General features: G+C 64.4%; 2 protein-coding genes and 1 long non-coding RNA gene across 9 annotated transcripts in view; 1 reads left to right on the top strand and 2 right to left on the bottom strand.

Moving 5' to 3' along the window:
• Positions 1-1,642: 1,642 nt before the first annotated feature.
• Positions 1,643-4,229, bottom strand: LOC129068866 (uncharacterized). The gene is made up of 3 exons (XR_008528965.1): positions 4,148-4,229; positions 3,161-3,292; positions 1,643-2,829 (listed from the first exon to the last, which is right to left on the bottom strand). It is a non-coding gene; the product is annotated as an uncharacterized LOC129068866 (long non-coding RNA).
• A 480-nt stretch (positions 4,230-4,709) lies between these two features.
• On the top strand, positions 4,710-12,874 carry YKT6 (YKT6 v-SNARE homolog). Its single transcript, XM_054571298.1, has 7 exons — positions 4,710-4,899; positions 6,738-6,820; positions 8,221-8,321; positions 9,140-9,244; positions 9,474-9,539; positions 10,997-11,098; positions 11,493-12,874. Exons 1-7 carry the CDS (start codon positions 4,796-4,798, stop codon positions 11,526-11,528), a joined length of 597 nt encoding a protein of 198 aa, XP_054427273.1. The 5' UTR covers positions 4,710-4,795; the 3' UTR covers positions 11,529-12,874.
• A 3,291-nt stretch (positions 12,875-16,165) lies between these two features.
• CAMK2B (calcium/calmodulin dependent protein kinase II beta) overlaps positions 16,166-18,347 on the bottom strand; it is a 51,104-nt gene continuing 48,922 nt past the window's right edge. For all 7 annotated transcript variants that reach the window (XM_054571409.1, XM_054571410.1, XM_054571413.1 and 4 more), the window contains 4 exons: positions 17,124-17,199; positions 16,917-17,011; positions 16,504-16,738; positions 16,166-16,398 (listed from right to left, as the gene is read on the bottom strand). In XM_054571409.1, coding sequence (XP_054427384.1) covers positions 16,506-16,738; positions 16,917-17,011; positions 17,124-17,199 — 404 coding nt within the window. In that variant the 3' untranslated portion in view covers positions 16,166-16,398; positions 16,504-16,505. The remainder of the gene's footprint in view (positions 16,399-16,503; positions 16,739-16,916; positions 17,012-17,123; positions 17,200-18,347) is intronic.

Here is an 18,347-nt window from a genome sequence, read left to right as displayed (position 1 = left end):
TCTCCCAACCAAGGGTCCCGCCGGCCCTGGCCTCTGGGGAAACAGGGTCCACGTTTGGCTGGTTTCTGCCTGGAGCTTCAACCGCAGAGTCTCCTCCTTGACATCTTTCCTGGCGAGCCCGTGAGCCCGCGAGCCTTGTCTTCGGGGCCACGGCTGGGACCCTCCCCCACGGAGGCCTCCTTGGGCCGGGGGTGGTCAGGGCAGGGCCATCACTGGGCTCTGGGGCTGGTCAGCTTTCTGTCCAGGCTGTGCTGAGCTGGGCGGCGTGGTAGCCTCTACGCAGACTCAGCAGAACAGCTCCAGTCCCTTCCTGGGGCTGGAGTAGCATTTGAGTAATTAGGCTGAAGGTGACCGTTCCTCTCACACCCTAACCTGCTTCCCGGAATCAGCTGCCACCCCACACTTCCTGGCGCGGCCAGGTGTACAGCGGCCAGGTGCGAGATGGGGCATTCTGCCGCGGGGCCTCCTGCGCCGGGGAGGGCCTGCGCTGCCATGGCGACCGGGAGCGGGGCCTCCGGGCCGGGCCCTGGCCTGTGGGTTGGCCGCCAGCCATCAGGGCTGCCATGCAGAAAACTGGGGGGAGGCAGCCGGCCTCCGTCCCCGTCCCCATGGCAGCAGCCCCGTGGCCGTGTCATCGCCACCTGTCCAGTTCCCCCGGGCGGGGCGCAGGGCTTCCAAACTCACTTCCTAAAGAGCAGAGGCCCCTCGGGGCCTGGGCGCCAGGGGAGAGGGTGCAGGCTGCTGGGCCACAGGCGCCGCCCCACGCGCCCCGCGCCCCCGGGCCACTGCCTTCCTGGCTGCTGCCCCGCAGCCTGAGCCGGCGTCCCGGGCCCAGCCAGCCGGAGGCCCACCTGCCTGGCCTCAGCCCAGTGGCCAGGCGGCCCCTCTCGCCGGCTGTAGGAAGGCCCCGGGGGTCAGGCAGGGAGCAGGGGGCTGCTGACTCAGGTTTCACTCGCGTCCGGAGCAGAATGGGACCCAGAGACGACCCCATGGGAGTTTCTGGCCGGGCTCCGACCTGGTGCGTCTGTGACGCTCACAGCGCCTCTCAATCAGGCCAAGGGTGTGAGCGCAGAGCCAGGGGCCGAGGACGTCCACCGGGCGGGGCGGCAAGGGCAGCAGGGGCAGGAGCGGCCGGGGGCCCGGCCCCGTGCGCGGTCCTCTGGCACTTGCGGTTCCCCTTCACTGATCTTTGTGTCTCCCGGGGCCACACGTGCTCATGCTCCTTCTGGATGGTTCCCAGGGCCGAGTGGCTGGGCAGGACTTACTGGCCGGCCCTCACATGCCCTCATACAACTAACCTTCCACAAACAGTAGGTGTTTGGCTACATCCCGGCCGATCCTTGAGATAATACATCTTTATCATTTTCTGCTGATCTATCATCTCATTGTTGCTTTAATTGCAAAGTGCAGGACATGTTTTTATTTTTTAAAAATTCTGTTTATTTATTTTTAGAGAGGTGGAGGGAGAAAGGGAGAGAAACATCCCTGTGTGGTTGCCTCTCGCATGCCCCCTGCTGGGGACCTGGCCTGCAACCCAGGCACGTGCCCTGACTGGGAATCGAACCGGCGACCCTTTGGTTCGCAGGCCGGTGCTCAAGCCACTGAGCCACACCAGCCAGGGCTGAACGTCTTTCTATATGCTTAGTAGTTATTTGTATTTTTTCCCTGAAGATGATTTGTTCGTGTTATTTAACTATTTTGTTACTGAATTATCTTTTGTCTTTCAATTTGTATAAACTACTTTTATATTCTCTCTATAACATCTAATAATCCTGTGTCTAACATGCTATATATCCCTCCAGCCTATTGCTGAACCGACGACTTGGTTACCAGTGTCTTTCGTCACCCAGAAGTGTTTCCTTTGTATGGATTTCAGTCTTTGCTTTCAAGAAAAGCATTTCCCACCCAAATTACAAAATATTTTCCCGCATTTCTTTCCATACTTTTTTCCAGTTTTTTAATGGTTAGCACTTTGGTCCTTCTGCATTTGTTTTGCACATGGCATGAGGTGTTTGTCCAGTGCCCTTTCTCACAGACTTGCAACACCACCTGCCTCACAGCTTGAACGTCACTGTGTTATTCTCTTGGGGGAGGAACAGCTCAGCTCCAGTCACCTGCAGGCGGACCCAACAGGCTGCGCGGCCAGCTCCGGAGCCACAGCGCCCCAGGGCCTCTGGGAGCACGGTGGCCCCAGGTGGGAAGACAGGGCCACAGCCACCTCCCACCCCCTTCCTGCCAGGGAGGCTTCCTGTTGTCTACCAGGTCCCAGGGTCCAGCCGCCATCTGGGATGGGCTGCCAGACAGGGCACACGCAGGTGGCTCAGCCCTCCCGTGTGGGTGTGGGGCGAGCAGCGGCACCTGGGGTGCTCTTTCTGTTCCCGTGTCACGGTGACCCTGGTCTGAAGGGGAGCAGCTCCGGGCATCGCCTGCCTCGGCCTCCGCTCCGCCCACGAGCTGTGGCTCTCGGCCCACACCGCACTCTGTCCGTTGGCATAACTTTTTAGTTTTTTTATATCCGGTGGAGCAAACGTCCCTTCTTTTTTTCCTACAGAATTTTCTTTACCATGACCTTTTTATCTTTCATGTAAATCTTATAATTTACTCACTCCATTTTACAAAATAATGCTGTTGATAATTTCAGTGGATATGCACAGCATTTGGGGGCATGGGGGTTCATGTTAGAGAATGGACATCTTTATAACGTCGAATTGTCTCACTCGGAAAGACGGTACATCACTCCATCGGTTTGGGTCTCCTTTTGTGTCCTTTAGGTGAGTGTTGCTACTGTTCTCACACATTGATCTTACACATATCTTGTTAGCTGTAGTCCTAAAGAACGGCAATATATTTATGAGGAAAAATTGTTATTATAACTCACGTTGATTAAAACTGTAATTCACAAAGAACTTCACCCATTCTGTCATTCGATCAACGTGGGGGCAGCAGGAAGGGCTGGTGTTATCATCGCGTTCAAACGAGGCCACGGAAGCCAGTGGGCTGAAGGGCTGGCCCGCAGTCTGCAGTGCTCGCGGCCCCCACGGGCCCCGGCCGCGGCCTCCGGCTGAGCACAGAGGCAGAGAAGTCCCTCCTGCCAAGACACAGCCCCGACCTCCCTGACCACAGGGGGGCTGACCCAAAGGCAGCCGTCCTGCACACCTACCAGAGCCTTGAGACTGGGCTCGCAGGACACACTGTCCCAGGAGGGACTAGAAACGTGGGTGGTTTCGCTCTCAAAGGGGCAGAAGCTCTGAGCCACTCAGCTCTCCAGAAGGAAGGCCCTGCATCCTGTTCCCTGGGGAGAGAGAGAAGGTGGTGCTTTCCTGGCTGGAGAGCCTGGGGAGTGCGCATGGGGGGGCCTCTCCAGGACACTTGGGTTTCAGCCCCTCACTGGCTAAGCCCCCATCACAGACAGGACCTCTCTGCAGCGGACAGCCGCCGGCCCCGGGTGGCCTTGCCCATTCACTGTGCTCCTGCAGTCCTTTGCCTCCAAGTCATTCGAGTGGAGATTCGCCAGGGAGTTCATATAAACCTGTGTATTTAACCTTCCATGTTTAACCAGAAGTTTGCACTGACACTGCTTGAGGTTCGCTCACCGTCCCAGTCTGTGCAAATCACACTGCTTCTCTCAAGTGTCAAATGCGTTCTGTGCAGGGCAGCCCCGAGGTGGTCAGGATGCCGTCCTCAGGCCAGGCCACCAGCCTAAGTAACCGTGTGTCCAGAGTGGGTTTGGGCAGGGACAGTCAGTCCGTTGTGGATTAGTGACTAGCAAGGTTCGCTCGTGCAGATGCCTCTCGGCCTCCGCCCACCCGGGTGCTGGGCATGCGTCCCCTCCTCCTCGTACAGGGAGGGCAAGCTCCATGGGGAGGTTAACCCCTGCTTTCGGAATAGAAAGTGGGGTCAGAGTGCCCTCTTGCACCTGCTGTAGTGCAATGCCTTAACTCAAAATAATCAATACATCAAAGCATGATATGCTGCGGACTCGTTCGGAGGCCGGACCACACCGGCGGCTCCGCTCGAAGCCCCTTCCCGAGAGGGCTGGAGGCTCACGTCAGTTCAGTGAAACAACCCAGCTGCCCCGCGGTGGGCTGCCGGCCCCTGTACGGCCGGCCGTTTCGGGGCCGGGCCTCCGGGAAGCGGTGGTGCCCACCTTGTCCAGCAGGGGTAGACCCAGTTATGGCCGGACGGCGAGCCCGGTCTCCCGCGGACGCGCACGCTGACGCCGGCGCCCCTGCCCTGCTGCCGCGCTGTGCCAAGTGCCGGCCGCGAGGACAGGTGCGGAAACGCACAAAGCATCGCTGGACGACCTCCGCCCGATCGCCTCCGCGGACTCTGCCCCGGACGCCCGTGCGACTCTGTGCGCGCGCGTCGGTCCTGCAAGACCGTTCCTGACCGCACGGGGCCGTTTAGCGACCGAGGCTCCGAGGGAACTGCCGCCTCTTGGACGGAGCCCCGTCTCAACACGCCAGCTAGAGAGCGGCGGCCGCGGCCCCCGGCGGCCCGGGAGGCGGCGGGCAGCCACGGACAGCTCCACGGGGCGGGGCCGCGGCCCCGCGCACGCGCACTCGCGCCCCGCCCCGCCCCTCGCCGCGTGTTTCCGGCCGCCGCGCCGCTCCGCCGGCAAGGACGCGCTCCGCAAGCCTCGGGCTGCGGCCCCTGACCGGAACCGGAAGTGGACCCCGAGCCCAGAGGAGGAAGCGGCGACCGACGCGTCGGCGGCGGTGGTGGTCTGGGAGGGGCGGCGGCCGCCAGCTCGTGCGAGCCGGTCCGCGGGCCGGGCGGCGGCCGCGGCGGAGCCATGAAGCTGTACTGCCTGAGCGTCCTGTACAAAGGCGAGCCCAAGGCGGCGCTGCTCAAGGCCGCTTCCGACGTGTCGTCCTTCAGCTTCTTCCAGCGGTCCAGGTGGGCGGACGGGCCGGCCGCCCGGGGTCGCGGGGGCGTGCCGGGGAAGCCGGGCGGCGGAGGCGGCGGAGGGGGTGGCGACGGCGGCGGCCCCCGCAGGGACCTCTTCCGTCCGGTCCGCGGACCGCACCTCTTGGCCACCATCCTGGCGCTGATGGAGGCTTAGGCCATTCCAGGAGACGCCCCTAAACTCGGTGTTTTCCAAATCGCTGCCCTGTAAAAATGACAAGGGAGCTTTGAAAATGCAGATTCCCCGGGCTCACGTCGCGATGTCTGAACTGGTAGGCGGAGGCCTCGAAGTCTGTGTTCGAAACCAGTACCTCTCAGGCAACGACCCTGGGTCGCGCCCGGGGCTGCCACGTCCTCAGAGTCCCTGCATCCCAGCCGCCCCGGGAGAGGTGCAGGCGGGCGCTCCCTCTTGGGGCAGGTCGCCAAGGCCCCAAGGGAGCGCACCACGGCCAGCCCGGGCTCCGACCCAAACTGCCGTCTCTTAGTTTGGGCCCCCTGGTACCGAAGGTCCTACCCCGGGGACCCGGGAGGAAGCGGCGCGGCGTTGGTAGGGGCTCAAGCTTTCCTGGGGGTGTCCAGCGTCCGGGAGACCCTGGGCCACGCTGGAAGAAGGAGAGTTGTCTTGGCGGCCACATTAAATACATTGTGACACGTAATCCCTCACACACACACACATACACCCCCACCCACACACACAATCTCATGATGTTTTAAGTAAATTTACGATTTTGTGTTGGGCTGCATTCGTAGCCACTCTTGGGCCACATGCGGCCCACCAGCGGCGAGGTGGACAGCCCTGCGCCTTCCTGGGCGTGTGTTCCAAGCAGGTGGGTGTTGGAAGTAGGACAGACGCTTGCAGCCCGTCCGTGGGAGGGTGGGTGACCCAGGCCTGGACGGAGAGGGACCCCGCGGCGCCTGCCTGTGGTCACCGGGCCCAGGCCTGCGGCCGTCGGCCGCCTGGACCGCCTCCACGGCTCTGCAGCGGTTTTGTTCTCGATGAGAGTGGCTTGCTGGCAGGCTCCAAAACAGCCTCTTAATTTTTTTTTTTTTTTTTTTTTTTTTTTTTTTTTGCTGAAGCTTCCTGCTTCTTTTGGGTCTAAAAGTATCTTCTTGATACTTGGCTCCCTGGGCCTTGGCCTCCACTCGCTGCCCTGTGGCTGCTTCTCTGTCTTTGTGCCAACTCAGGTCCCTCTGGTCCTCTGTGCTCTCCGCGCATGAACGCTGGAGGGTCGGGGTTCATGGGGGACTGACAGACCGGTAGCTTGCGGCGCGCGTACCCGCTGCCGATGGGCAACACCTGCGACCCGTGCCGAGCCTGTGTCCCCGCCGTGCCCCGTGCCCCGTGCCCCGTGTCCGAGCCGCTGCCCTCCACCCCTCCGGCAGTGCCCGGGGCCAGTGCCGCAGGTGAGGCGGCCGTACCTGGCTGTGCATCTGCCACACAGGTCTGGCCGCCTATGCTTTTCCAGGGGTTTTTATTTGTCCTACTTCTTGGAAATCAGCGGGGCCTGGAGGACAAGCACTGGCTTCTGCTTTGCACTGTGTCCCAACCGTCCTCTGACCAAGTTGTTACATGGACAGTAAAACACCCGAGGAGTCTGGAAGGTGGTGGTTGGGGTGAGCTGAGTAGCAAACAGAAGTAGTTTGAATGGTGGTGATAATTTGTAACTATGTGGATCTGTTCACTTACAGAGCGTTTGTTACATGTCTATGGTTGGGAGGGAAAGGGCTGAAACCCAGCAGCAGTGTCACCTTATGGATAAGCGCAGGTCACTCGCCATTGGGTTGAGGACAAGGTGGCAGGAGCCAGTAACATGTGCTGTGTTTCTTAGTGTTCAGGAATTCATGACCTTCACCAGCCAGCTGATTGTGGAGCGCTCAACAAAAGGCAGCAGAGCTTCCGTCAAAGAACAAGGTAAGAGGGCCGGCGCCCGGCCGCGGGCAGCCCGCCGCCCGGAGAGGCCGGCCGGGCCTCTCTTCCCCTCCTCTCTGTTTGCACAGAACTCCGTGCCCTCTGTCGGTGTCCCGCTGCCTGGGTGAAGCCGCCCCAGAGCTCGGTCCCGCTCTTGGGTCAGCGAGGGACGCGTCCTCCAGAGCGGAGGCGTCTCCGAAAAAGGTTCCCGGGCGGCCTGCGCAGGCGCCCCGCAGTCTGTTCTGTAGATTTTGACCAGGAACCTGAAGAGGTTATTTTTTGTTCCTCGTAGCTCAGGCGTCTGTGAGGACTGTTCGGCATTTATTTTGCAGGCGTGTGTGTTGTCCCGACAGGTCAGGTTGCTCATGGCTTAGACCGCAGTCCCGGGGGTGTGGGTGCTGTGTCGACGGCGTCGCCGTCCGGGAGGCGTGGGCGGCGGCGGCGGCTGTGTTCTCTGGGAGACCTGTGTGCCCCGTGCCGCCGCTGCCCTGGGCCGTGGGCATGTGAGTGCTCGCAGTCCCCGGGGCCGCGTCCGCCTCCCCAGCTTGGCGCCTGCGGCCGCGTCCTCAGACCCTGACCCAGTTCTCTGCGGTGTGTGTGCTTCATCCCCGGGTGTGAGTCTGCCTCACTTGGGGATGGGCGCCTGGAGCGTGTCGGTGGTGAGCCCCCGTCCCGCTCCTGCCTGCCACCCTTGGTCTCCGTCCACTTCTGATGTCAGGGGCCGTCGGCCTCCTGGCCTCTTTAGTTTGTTTTTCTTGTTTAGCTTCTGAATCTCCTGGCTGAGAGTCTTAAAAACAAGAACTACATATTTATCAGCTGCAGGGCTTTCCCGGTGACTGGAGGCAGTCCCGCGGGCTGTGAGCGAGGGGCCAAAGCCCTCGTACGGACTGTCCGTGCCGCTGCTTCCTGCAGACCCAGCCCGCAGCGGCCAGGCTCTTCCTGATGGGCCTCGCTGCCGGCGCTCCCCCCGCCAACCCCCCAAGAACGGAGCCAGCCACCTGGGGCCCGGAGAGCCGATTCCCTGATGGGGGGCTGCCCTCACAGGGCTTTTAAAGGGCGTGGGGCTATTTTGCTTCCCACGGCTTCCTCCGTTTGGGAGCAGAGCCTTGGGGGGCTGCTGCTCCCTGAGACGCTGCCAGCCCTGGCCCAGAGCTTGGGGCTGCATCCGGACACGGGGCCTCCGTCCCTGGCTCTGCACGCCAGGCCTGGGGCATCTCCTCGCCCTAAAGCAGCTGTTGGGCCAAGCCCATGGCCGAGCTCCCACGCGCTGTCCTGTGGGCGTCCAGTCCCGCGGCCGGCCTGCAGAGTAGCTTCCTTGGCCCAAAAGGCAAGAGCCCAGCGCGGTGACACTTGGATTGGGGGTGAAGGGTCTAAAGTCCTCCCGCCCTCGTGTGTCTCCTCAGACTACCTGTGCCACGTCTACGTGCGCAACGACGGTCTCGCGGGTGTGGTCATCGCTGACAGCGAGTACCCATCCCGGGTGGCCTTCACCTTGCTGGAGAAGGTGAGTCTGCAGTCGGCTGCCCTGGGACCGGGGAGGGGGGGGTGGGGGGGGGTGCGACCGTGCCCGAGGCCTTGGGGGAGGGGCCCCTGGTCAGCTTGCTCCCTGCCCTCCCCGGCTGCCCCGCGGGGCCCTGATTCCTGCCCTCTGTCCAGGCTCGCGCCCCAGGGCCCCAGGTCTACCCATTCAGTGACTGCATCCCCCCTCTGGGTCACAGTTCTAGGGCCGGCCGGCGGTGGCCGAGCTCTTACCCTGTGTGGCCCCGTTTCCTCCTGAGCCGCACCTGACTCCAGTGCCACCCGGCCTCTGCCCCGCTCCCACACCGAGACCCCCGTGCACCCCTGGGCTCTCCTGACCCCTGCGGCAGTGCTGGTGGCGCCCACCCCTGCTGTGGGCGTCTGTCCTCGTGGGCCGCTAGTTACAGGGTCCTCCAAGACACGGCCGTGTCTTGTCCCCCAAAGGACTGGCACACGTAGGAGCACAGGGAGTTTGCCGACGGCTTAGATTTTTCCTTTTTGAAGAATTGGTTGGAAGAGTAGGACGCGTACTCTCATTCCTGGGAGTTCGTAACCTAAATAGAAGCTCAACGTGTAGTTTAGAACTCGCATGCTCTTGTCCTCACCAGTCGAGGTTTGTCTGAGGCTGGGCACACGTGGCTTTGAGGGCCCAGCGTGCTTGGGAGGGGGAACCTGCGTCGGGGCTTCTGCCTGTGTTGGCCGTCCACCCGGCCCGCCCTTGGCCTGAGCGCCTCTTCGGGGCCAGGTCCTGCTGCCGTGGGCGTGGCGTGCAGAGCGGCGTCGCTGAGCTCCTTTGCCTTGCAGGTGCTGGACGATTTCTCCAGGCAGGTTGACAGGAGTGAGTGGCCGGTCGGATCCCCTTCTACCATCAGCTACGCAGCCCTGGACGGCTACCTGAGCACATACCAGGTGAGGTGGCTCCTGGGGGCCGTTCTGACAGCCTGGAAGTCTCTGTCTCTGTGGAAAATGCGGGCGCCACATGAGGACCGAGAGCCTGGGCCCCCGGGCGCGCTGCTGCTTCTCTGTCCCGTGGCTTTACGTGGCAGAGTGTGAAAGGGTGTCCCGCTCGCTTGGGTGGGCTTGTTTCCAGGCGGCTTCTCCAGCCCTGACATGTTTGTTTCCGGCTCCTCTTCCCTAGAATCCCCGAGAAGCCGACCCCATGAGTAAGGTGCAGGCAGAACTGGACGAGACCAAGATCATTCTGGTAAGGGGGGCCCGGGCAGGGGCCTGGCACGCAGCCGCAGTGGTAGCCAGAGCGCCTTCCCAGGCGGGGACGGCCTGCCTCTCTCCAGGCTTCAGAGGCCTCGAGGCCAGACGGCCCCAGGCTGCCCCTCCTCACCCCGTGCGTGGCACCGGCTGCACAAGGGATGAAGCTGGGAGCCAGTCTGGACCTTTTCCGTCCCCATTTCATGGGTGGTTCCCGGCTGGGGATGGTCAGTTTAGTAGTTCTGCCCCAGCAGCCCTTGAGCCCCCTGCACCTGCTTCAGAGCGGGCAGGCACCTCCCCGTGGGCCCTGGGTGCTGAGAGCACAGAGGTGTTGGGAACCCCATGTTTTCACCTGAGATCCCCTGGTTTACAACCATCGCAGCCACCGAGCTGCCACACTTCTTAAAGTCCTTCAGCAGCTTGGGAATCGGCTCCAGGAGAAAGAATAGGCTCCCAGACACGTCTTGTGATCCCCACCCCTCCCAGGAAGGTCCCCACGCTCAGGCCTCGCAGGTCCATGGAGGCAACTCCAGGCCCTTTCTGAACGTCACCGCCTCGGCCCTGCTAGTTCCAGGTCTCCCTGCCAGTGGGGGAGCTCGTCCCCATCTCTTCGTCCCTGCTCACAGCCCGCTCGCTGACAGCGGTGCCTGGCAGTCGGTGGACCCCGAGCAACCAGACAGGAAGCCCTGACAGACCGTGCCCTGCAGCGAAGCTCTCCTGGCTCCCGGGCCCGTGCTTGGATAACGCGGTTTTGGGATGAGACCTGGGTGTGAGAGTTCAGGTGCTCTCTGTCCTTCGTAACCAAGCCCCGCCTGCTGCTGCTGCGGCTTCGGAGCTGGGGGGGCCTCAGGCTGGTGGGCACTGCCCGCTCCTGCGCTGGGCCTGGCCACCGGGCTGTGGTCGCCCAGCCTTGTTCTGGCCGCAGTGGCCACGCTGCCTTCGTTCCACCCGTAACTGAGTCCAGTTACTTTGGGCAGAAATCCGAGTGGCCGGGCCAGTGCGGAGACAGGAACGCTGTGTTCCTTCCTTACTCCATGCCTTCTCGCGTGTGTGAACTCAGGTTCAGAGGGTCTGGCGTCGGCTCTTGCGGTGGCCGCCTGGGGTGACACAGGCTGGCAGTAGGGCCGCAGGCCCTTTGCCTCTTGGAGGTGGACCTGTGTGTTCATAGCTCCTGAGAGCGAAGGTGCTCACGCAGGCTAGTCAGGACGGGGAGGCCCCTCCTGGCGCGGTTGTCCACGCCTGTGCTGCGCAGGCTGGGGAGATGCACTCAGTGCTGGTCAGAAGCTCCTGGGTCCATGGGAAGGTCCCTAGGCCCAGCCACCGGCCCAGGTCGGGCTGAGCCAGGGTGCGCGTGTGTGGGGGCGGGCCTGGCGGCGGTGCTCCCCACGACACATGGGCGGGCTCACGGCCACGCGCTGTGGACGGAGCAGACGTCGCCCCCTCTCCTCTGTGCAGCACAACACCATGGAGTCCTTGTTGGAACGAGGTGAGAAGATAGATGACCTGGTGTCCAAGTCCGAAGTGCTGGGGATTCACTCCAAAGCCTTCTACAAAACGGTGGGTGCGCGGCGGCCCTGGGCCCCAGGCCCCTGGCGGCGGCAGGAGCAGAGGCTTGAGCCGCTGCTGGTTCCAGGCTGCCCGCCGCGGCTGGGGGTGGGGATCATGGGGGCGGTGGCCCTTGGGGTTGAGGAATCGGAACAGGACCCAGGAACCAGGGCTGACTGGCCTTGTGTGGGAACAGTGGGCAGCCGATGTCCATTCCTGTTTTTGTGTCCAGCAACTTCCTGGTAGCAGGAACTGGGGAGGAGGGCATGGCCTGCAGACGGCTGCCTGGGCGACGCTGAGGAGGGACCGCCTCCAGCCCTCTGTCCCGCTCAGCGCTCCGGTCCACTGGTGTGTCCGGGTCACCACCGCCTCGGCCCTGCTTCAGCTCCTCTTTGTTCTTTTCTAGGCCCGGAAGCAAAACTCGTGCTGTGCAGTCATGTGACCGCAGCCCGCAGGGGCCCCCTCACTGCAAAGTCCCCGCCATTCGCATCCGAACTGCAGCCCCCAAGAACCTTGGAGGCCACAGGAAGACCGACGCGCAAAACCTCATCGCCCGCTTTGGGCTCCCGGACGGAGCCGAGGGCTGGTGGAAGGGACCTGGGGCGGGGAATGTTCAAGTTCACGTGTCTCGTAATTTCTGCAAACATAACTGGAGGCGCCCAGAGGTGTATTTTTGGGCCAAATGCTACGATAAACACTCTGGACCCCTGCGGAGGCTGAGGGGCCGTTTCTGCCGGACGGCCCCGGGGGCGGGGCCAGCTCTGCTGTCCTCAGCAGCCTCTGGGTCTCACTTGTACATTAACTGTGTTAACACTTCAGTGAGGGGTTCCCGACGCCCAGGGCGGGGTGGCGGGCAGCGCGCACACCTGGTTCTCCCGGGGAGGCCGCCAGCGTCACTGCAGGGCGGGGGATGTGGTGAGACGGCCACTGGGCCTCGTTCTGCGACGCGGTTGCGTTTCTGCTGAGGTGGACGTCTGCAGAGTCCCACGGAGGGGCCTCGGAGGCCTTTGGAGGGGGCAGGACACCTGACCTACAGACCGACCTTGAACGTCAGGGTCACAAGTGTGTGCCTCCGGTGACGAGCCTGTTTTGGCAGCCACCTGCGGTCTGCGTGTCTTAGCAAGTGGCGCTTCCTGTGGCCGCTGTTACTGAGCACCAAGCGTAGGTGCCAGCCAGCGCAAGGGCTCCTGACGCCCCCGCTGTGGTCAGAGGCCCATCTCCGCCCACCCCCCACCTGACCCCCTGCAGCAGGAGCCCCGGCGACCCTCCACCCACCCCGTCCAGCACTGCCGCCTCCTGCCCCGTGTGTCCCCTGAGGACAAGGTGCGCCCTCGAGCCTGGGCCCCACGGGGGCCGCTGCCCGGCGGTCGCTGGTGTGGCTCTGTCCACAGGGCCTCCCCCACGTGTGCTGGTTCCTGCCTGACCTGAAGGTTCCACTCCAACAGGAGGTGCCCGCAGCCCTGGAACCTCTCGCTTGGGCCAGAACGCGGGGCCTGGCCCAGTTCCCTGCCGGTGGCCCCGCCCCGGGCGCCGCAGGCCCACCCACCTCTGCTGCCTGCCTGGCCACGCGGTTCCGCCCCTGCCGCACAGGCCCCGGGAGGCACGGAGCCGTCCTGCGCGCTGGCCCCCGGGGTGGCTGTGACCCCGCTTGGGCAGCTCAGGCTGTGGGTGGGGCCAGGCCCTGTGCCAGCTTGTCCCCTGTTGTGTCATTCTAACATCAAGTCATCTGGCTGAGAGTGTATTTTAATAACTGCTGCCTAACTTTTCTGTGTGTGAGAGGTGTCTGTCTGGATAAAGTTGTCTTTTGAAATTCCAAAATGGTCCTGTGCTTTAAGCCTCAGGGGGCCCCTTCAGGGAGTCCCCCTCTGCTGTGCACGCTGCTTTGCAGACGTGGGGGCCCAGGCCGTGACTCCTCCCCCTTCTCACCACCCCCCCAGGCCCAGCGGGAGCCAGGCCCTGCAGGTGGGCGGGCTGGGGGGTCGGCCCTCGTTCAGGCAACAAGCTGGGCAGCTGGGCAGTGGGCCTCTGCAGAGACTTGGCAGCCAGGCTGTCGCTGGCCCAGGGCCCTGCGCTCGGCTCGCCACCACTGTGGGGCTCAGGAGCAGTCCCGGGCGCCGGCAGGGCTGAGCTGGCCCCCCCGGCTGTGGCCTGGGGGGCTATGCCCGGAGCAGGCCCTGCTCACGAGGGGCGAAGGCCCTCGCGGACCTCCCGCTGCCCGTGGTGCCTGGCTCTGCCTGTGGGCCTGCCCCGCACGCGCCAGGGTGAGGGATGGCCCATCAGGGATCCGGATCCCAGGGAGGCCCGGCCTGGACAGTGCCTCTGATTACAGCTGATAGGCCTGGGTCTAGGAGACACTCTGCCGCGACTCGGCGCTCCGGCTCTGCCCTACATTCTCCTGGGCCAGCTTGTGAGCCCTGAGCCGCTGCCGCCAGGCGCAGCTGCCCTCCTGCCGACACACCTGAGAACGCCTGCCCGGTGCCTCTCTCCGGCGCTGAGACGCCGGTGTCTAGGGCCTCCTGGCCTGGGTGAGGTGCCTGCCGCCAGGAGCGGGAGCCGGAGGAAGCGGCCCAGGCTGGGGTGCCTGCGTCGTCTGCCTGTCGGCCCCTGGGCTGGGCACAGCGTGTCCAGGATGGGTTTGAAGCCTGTGCTTCTGTCCCAGGAAAGCATGTGACAAAGTGCAGACGGACAGCCGCTGGGGTCGGGGGTGGGGCGGGCCAGGGGGCCTGGGGGAGCCACCCACCTCGAAGTGAGGGCGTGTCTGGGAGGGAGGCGGGCCAAGAGGCCTGTAGCGGGGCCCTGCGTGCAGCCACGTGGGCAGATGGACTCCTCAGGCCCTAGCCAAGTGCTCAGGTGGCCGGTCAGCGCCAACAGCCGCACAGGCCAAGGGTGGCCGTTCCCGAGGGAGGTCCCAGCACGCTGTGTGTCCCTGTGCTGCAGGGCTACAGCTGGGTGACACGTCCACTCTGAGGAACAGGCCAGGGCACCGACGGTGGGGCAGAGCCCCAGGACAGGAGAGCGCACGCGGGCGCACTGCGCAGGGAGGCCCAGGGGAGGGCCCAGCCTGCACCCCAGCCCTCACGCGCTCCCGCCCTCCGTCCAGCCGCCTCAGGCTCAGTACCTGGCCTCTCTCTCTGATCAGCGCCCACAGATCTCTGCTGGGGGGGTCCTGTCATCCGGGCCTCCCTGAGAAGCCCGGTGGGACCCCATTGTCATTGCCGGCGGTTTCGTCTTGGCATCCCAGCAGCCACCGCCGCGCTGCGCGTGACGTCGGCGTCTGACACGGGTCAGGCCTGCGTGCCGCCTGCACTTCCCAGCACGTGGGCTCACGCGCGCAGACTAGGGTGGCGCCGGCAGCGAGAAAAGGTGGAGGCGGCAGGGTGGGTGGAAGGAGCAACTCGGCAGGACAGCGGAGCCCGGTCCTGGGGCCCCTCCCCCAGGAGCTGCCCTCCAGCCGCACTTCGGAGGCGACAGGGCGACTAGAGCGCTGGGGGCTCGGGGGCAGCAGCGGTTGGAGCTGTGGCTGTGGCGGCACAGGGGGCCTGGGCGGGCTCTCCGCGCGGCCGGGGCCAGGCCGCCCGCACTCAGCCTCCGCGGGCGCCCGCGGGCCGGGCCTGGGCGTGGGGGGCAGGTCCCGGCACAAAGCACCCAGCTGCGCGGGAAGCAGTTTGTCCTGTTTTTCTTTTATTTGCAGTTTCCCGAGACAGAACAAAATAATTTTTTGTACACTTACAAGGCTCAGAAAGAAAAGACAATGAAACTCAGCAAAAAGAGAGAGGAGGAAAGCCGGCCAGCGCTGCGGCGGCCGGCCCTCTGCAGGGCGGGCCGGCGAGGCCACACCGCGGACATCCAGCTAGAAGAGCGGGTGTGGCTTGCTCATGGGGGTCATGCAAAAGAACTATCCCCCGAAAAAAGTCCCCAAATTAACCCAGACAGGCAGCTCTGTGGAGATAAGGGGGTAGGGGAGGCGGGACGAGGCCCCAGGGGGTGAAGGTGGCCAGGCCACATGCTGTCCGTGGCGAGCCCTGCTGCGCGCTGCCCACACCCGGGGAGCGGGCAGGTGTTCGCCCTGTGTCCACGGGTGGGAACAGCGGTCCTGAGCACAGCTGTGGACGGGCAGGAGACTGTCCACTCTCAGTGTCTGACAACGGAGAGTCTCCTTGGAGAACAGGTGCTGCGTCCCATCCTGACTCTGTGTCCGTGTCCCCGCCCCCGCCCCCCCTTGACTTGTGAGGGAAGATGAAAAGAATCCTTGTTGAAAAGAACGGGAATTCAAGGGTCCCACACCTCCGTGGCCAGGCCCGATCAGACCTGCCCCGCACCCCTGGCTGCTCTCTGCCGCCGTCCCTGAGCCTCACGGAGCCTCTCTGAGCGGAGCCCTGCACCTCCCCCGCTCAGGGTCCCTGTCACACACCGCAGCCTCCTGATGCCTGGCGACGTGGCCGGCCCTGCCCTGCCCTGCCCTCCCAAAGCACTGCCAGGGGCCTGGACCCCGCCGCGGCCAGGGGCCCGGAGCTGCGGTCCCTTACGCCCCTCCTTCCTGAGTCAGCGCCAAGCCCTGCGGGGCCCTCGAGCCCTGCCCCTGTGTTGGGAGGGGCCGGCCCAGGGGTCCCTCCCCACAGGGCTGCAGCCAAGCCGGCCTGCGCCAGGCGCCGGGTGTGCCCATCTGCCTCTCCTGCCCCTGGGAGGCCCAGAGCCCGGGCCCTGGGCCCTCGGGGGCTCCTCTCACGACCCGTCCTCCGGGGACCCCGCCCGGCCTCTGCACCGCCGTCCGCGTGGGCACCGGAGCGCCGCAAGGGAGGGGCCCACGCCTGCCTTCTCGGTTTGGGGAGGGAGGGAGAAGCAGCAGAGGGAGCGGCTGCGCTCAGGCCCGCGGCCCGCAGCGCCCGACGACGCCGGACACCCCTCCCCCTGCCGCGAACAGGGCAGGGGTGGGTCCCGCGGAAGCAACAGGCCAGGGCCCCGGGCGCCGCCCTGTGGACAAGGTCACCGCCCGCGGCGGTCGGAGGCCGGGAGCGGACGGACGAGTGGAGCTCGGGTGGGGAATGGCCAGTAGTTTCGAGGCCCCACAAATGCCAGTCATTTTTACAGCTTTTTCCTTTGTTTAGTTTGTTTCCCATTTCATCCGACATCGTGTGTGTGTGTGTGTGTGTGTGTGTGTGTGGTTGTTGCTGTCATCTTGTTTTTAAAAAGAAATCACATCTGGTCTTGGTTTTCTGCAGACACAGGCACCGGGGAGGAAGAGGCAGACACAAACATGCGACAGGCAGGCCGTGCGCCAGGGCGGCTGCGCGCCGAACGCGATCCGTCGGGCTCTGGAACGGCGGGGGCGGAGTCAGCTCCCGCGCGCCGCGCGCGGCCCCGCCCCGCCCGCCCGCGGCCCCGCCCCGCCCCGCGGCCCCGCCCCCCGCGCCGCTCACCTTCACTGCAGCGGAGCTACGGGCGCGCCCGAGCAGTGGAAGTGCACGTTCTGCCACTTGCCGTCGCGGCGGTGCCACACGCGGGTTTCCTCGGACTGGCTGGTGCGGGGCCGGCCCTGGCCGTCGATGTACTGCGTGAGGCGGATGTAGGCGATGCAGGCGGCGTCCTCCCCGATGACGTGCACGTGCGGGTTCAAGATGGTCGTGTGGATCGGCTTGCTGTTTTTGGCGAGCACTGCGCACAGACGGGCCACGGCTCAGCCCTGCAGCGGCCACTCACGCCTGGGCCGCCGCGCGCCCTCCCGGGCCGGGTCCGTGGCTGTGCGGCCTGGGGCTCCGGGCACGGGGACTGGGGGAGGCTTCCCGGGGCTCCCGACTGCCCTCCACACCCCCGCCCCAGCCCCCTCACTCACAGTTCTCGAAGTAGAACCTGTGAAAATCCATCCCTTCGACCAGGTTGCCCAAAGCTTCAGGCTCAAATGAGGTCAGGCCTGGGTCGCAGATTTTCCTGGGGGGCAGACCCAGGTGAGGAGGGGCCCCTCTGCACCCGCCCAGGGCGTCCAGACCCCTCTTCAGAGCCCACCCAGGGGACCGCAGGACCCACACAGGCCCCGACTCACGCGTAGGCCTCGAAGTCGCCATTGTTCACAGCCTCAATGAGCTGCTCAGTGATCTTGATGATCTCCTGCTTCCGCGCTGTAAGGACACAGGCCCAGTGACCCTCGGGCCCCACGCAGCCCCGGCCCCTCCCGCCTCTCCTCTCCAGGAGGACCCCGAGGCCGGGCACCCCAACTGTCCAGCTCAGCCCATGCCCTCCAGGCCACCACGGCTTCCACGTTTCCAAGTCCCACAGTCTCCTCCCATGTCTGTCATAAAGGAAACGTCTTAAATAATAGAAAATTCCATCCATGGCACAATGTGTCTCAAAAATGCAGAAAGGGGGAACGGCGTCGGCCAGCACCCAGCCCCTGACCTGGGCCCCCCGCCCCCTGGGCAGCCACCCCGGGCCTCCTCAGCTGCGCTCTGCGACGTGCCTTCAGGGCTCCGGCCTGCGGGTCCTCCCCAAACCCGACCATTCCTTCCCCCTGTGGGGACTGTGCAGGGCCGGCTCGCACAGCAGGGGTGGGCTGGGGGCTCCCATGAGGCCTCTGCCTAAAGGCCAGGAGCAGGGGTGAGGGGCCAGGCAGAGCGGAGGGCAGTGCGTGGGCCTCAGCCCCCCGCCCCCTGGAGGCCCCCGGACCAGGTGTTGGCCTTCACCTCCCTCGGTCTCCGCCTGCCTGTGGTCCCGAGCCCAGGTGCCAGCCCGCACACCGCCGCCCGGCCCGTCCAGCCCTCCCTGTCCCCCAGCCCTACACAGGCCTGGCCCCCATGGTGGTCGCCTGGGGCCCTTTGTCTCCAAGCACAACTCATTTTCATGCAAAAAATCTTAAACACAAGGAAGCAGAGAGGATAATTCAGCCCACACTCTGCGGACTCAAGTCTGAGCATTATCTTACTTGCTCTGGACGTTTCAAATAAAACCTTGCATAGCTGCAGGTGCCAGGGAGGGTCCGGGGCCAGTTCCCCTCACAGATGTGCCTGAATGCATACACACTCACCCTCAAAATACACACATGTACACGCAGGCACACACTGTGGGGATATCTTAAAGCAATGAGGTAGGTGCCAGTGGCCAACACAGACCCAAGTGGCCTGAAGACAGGGTCCCCAGGCCTCTCCCCCTGACCCTCAGGTTGAGGCTGCCCCAGCCACGCATCTGTGCACACAAGCCCCCCTTTTCCCAGTGGCACTTGGGACCACGGTTCTCTGCGCGGCCGCCATGTGGGACGGGCACCCACCGGTCT

Source organism: Pteronotus mesoamericanus, unplaced genomic scaffold (assembly GCF_021234165.1).
Source record: "Pteronotus mesoamericanus isolate MK-2021 breed Mesoamerican mustached bat unplaced genomic scaffold, CSHL_Meso_final contig_220, whole genome shotgun sequence".
NCBI classification, from domain to species: Eukaryota; Metazoa; Chordata; class Mammalia; order Chiroptera; family Mormoopidae; genus Pteronotus; species Pteronotus mesoamericanus.
Note: the sequence above shows the minus strand (reverse complement) of the source record. Positions and strands in the feature narration are given on the sequence as shown.

What these genes read in the sequence shown, in the direction of transcription:
- YKT6 (XM_054571298.1), top strand. Translation starts at nt 4,796, where the DNA reads ATGAAGCTGTACTGCCTGAGCGTCCTGTACAAAGGCGAGCCCAAGGCG. An exon ending in CCTTCACCTTGCTGGAGAAG is followed by an intron (nt 8,322 to 9,139) that starts GTGAGTCTGCAG and finishes TTTGCCTTGCAG; the next exon opens with GTGCTGGACGATTTCTCCAG. An exon ending in GCTACCTGAGCACATACCAG is followed by an intron (nt 9,245 to 9,473) that starts GTGAGGTGGCTC and finishes CCTCTTCCCTAG; the next exon opens with AATCCCCGAGAAGCCGACCC.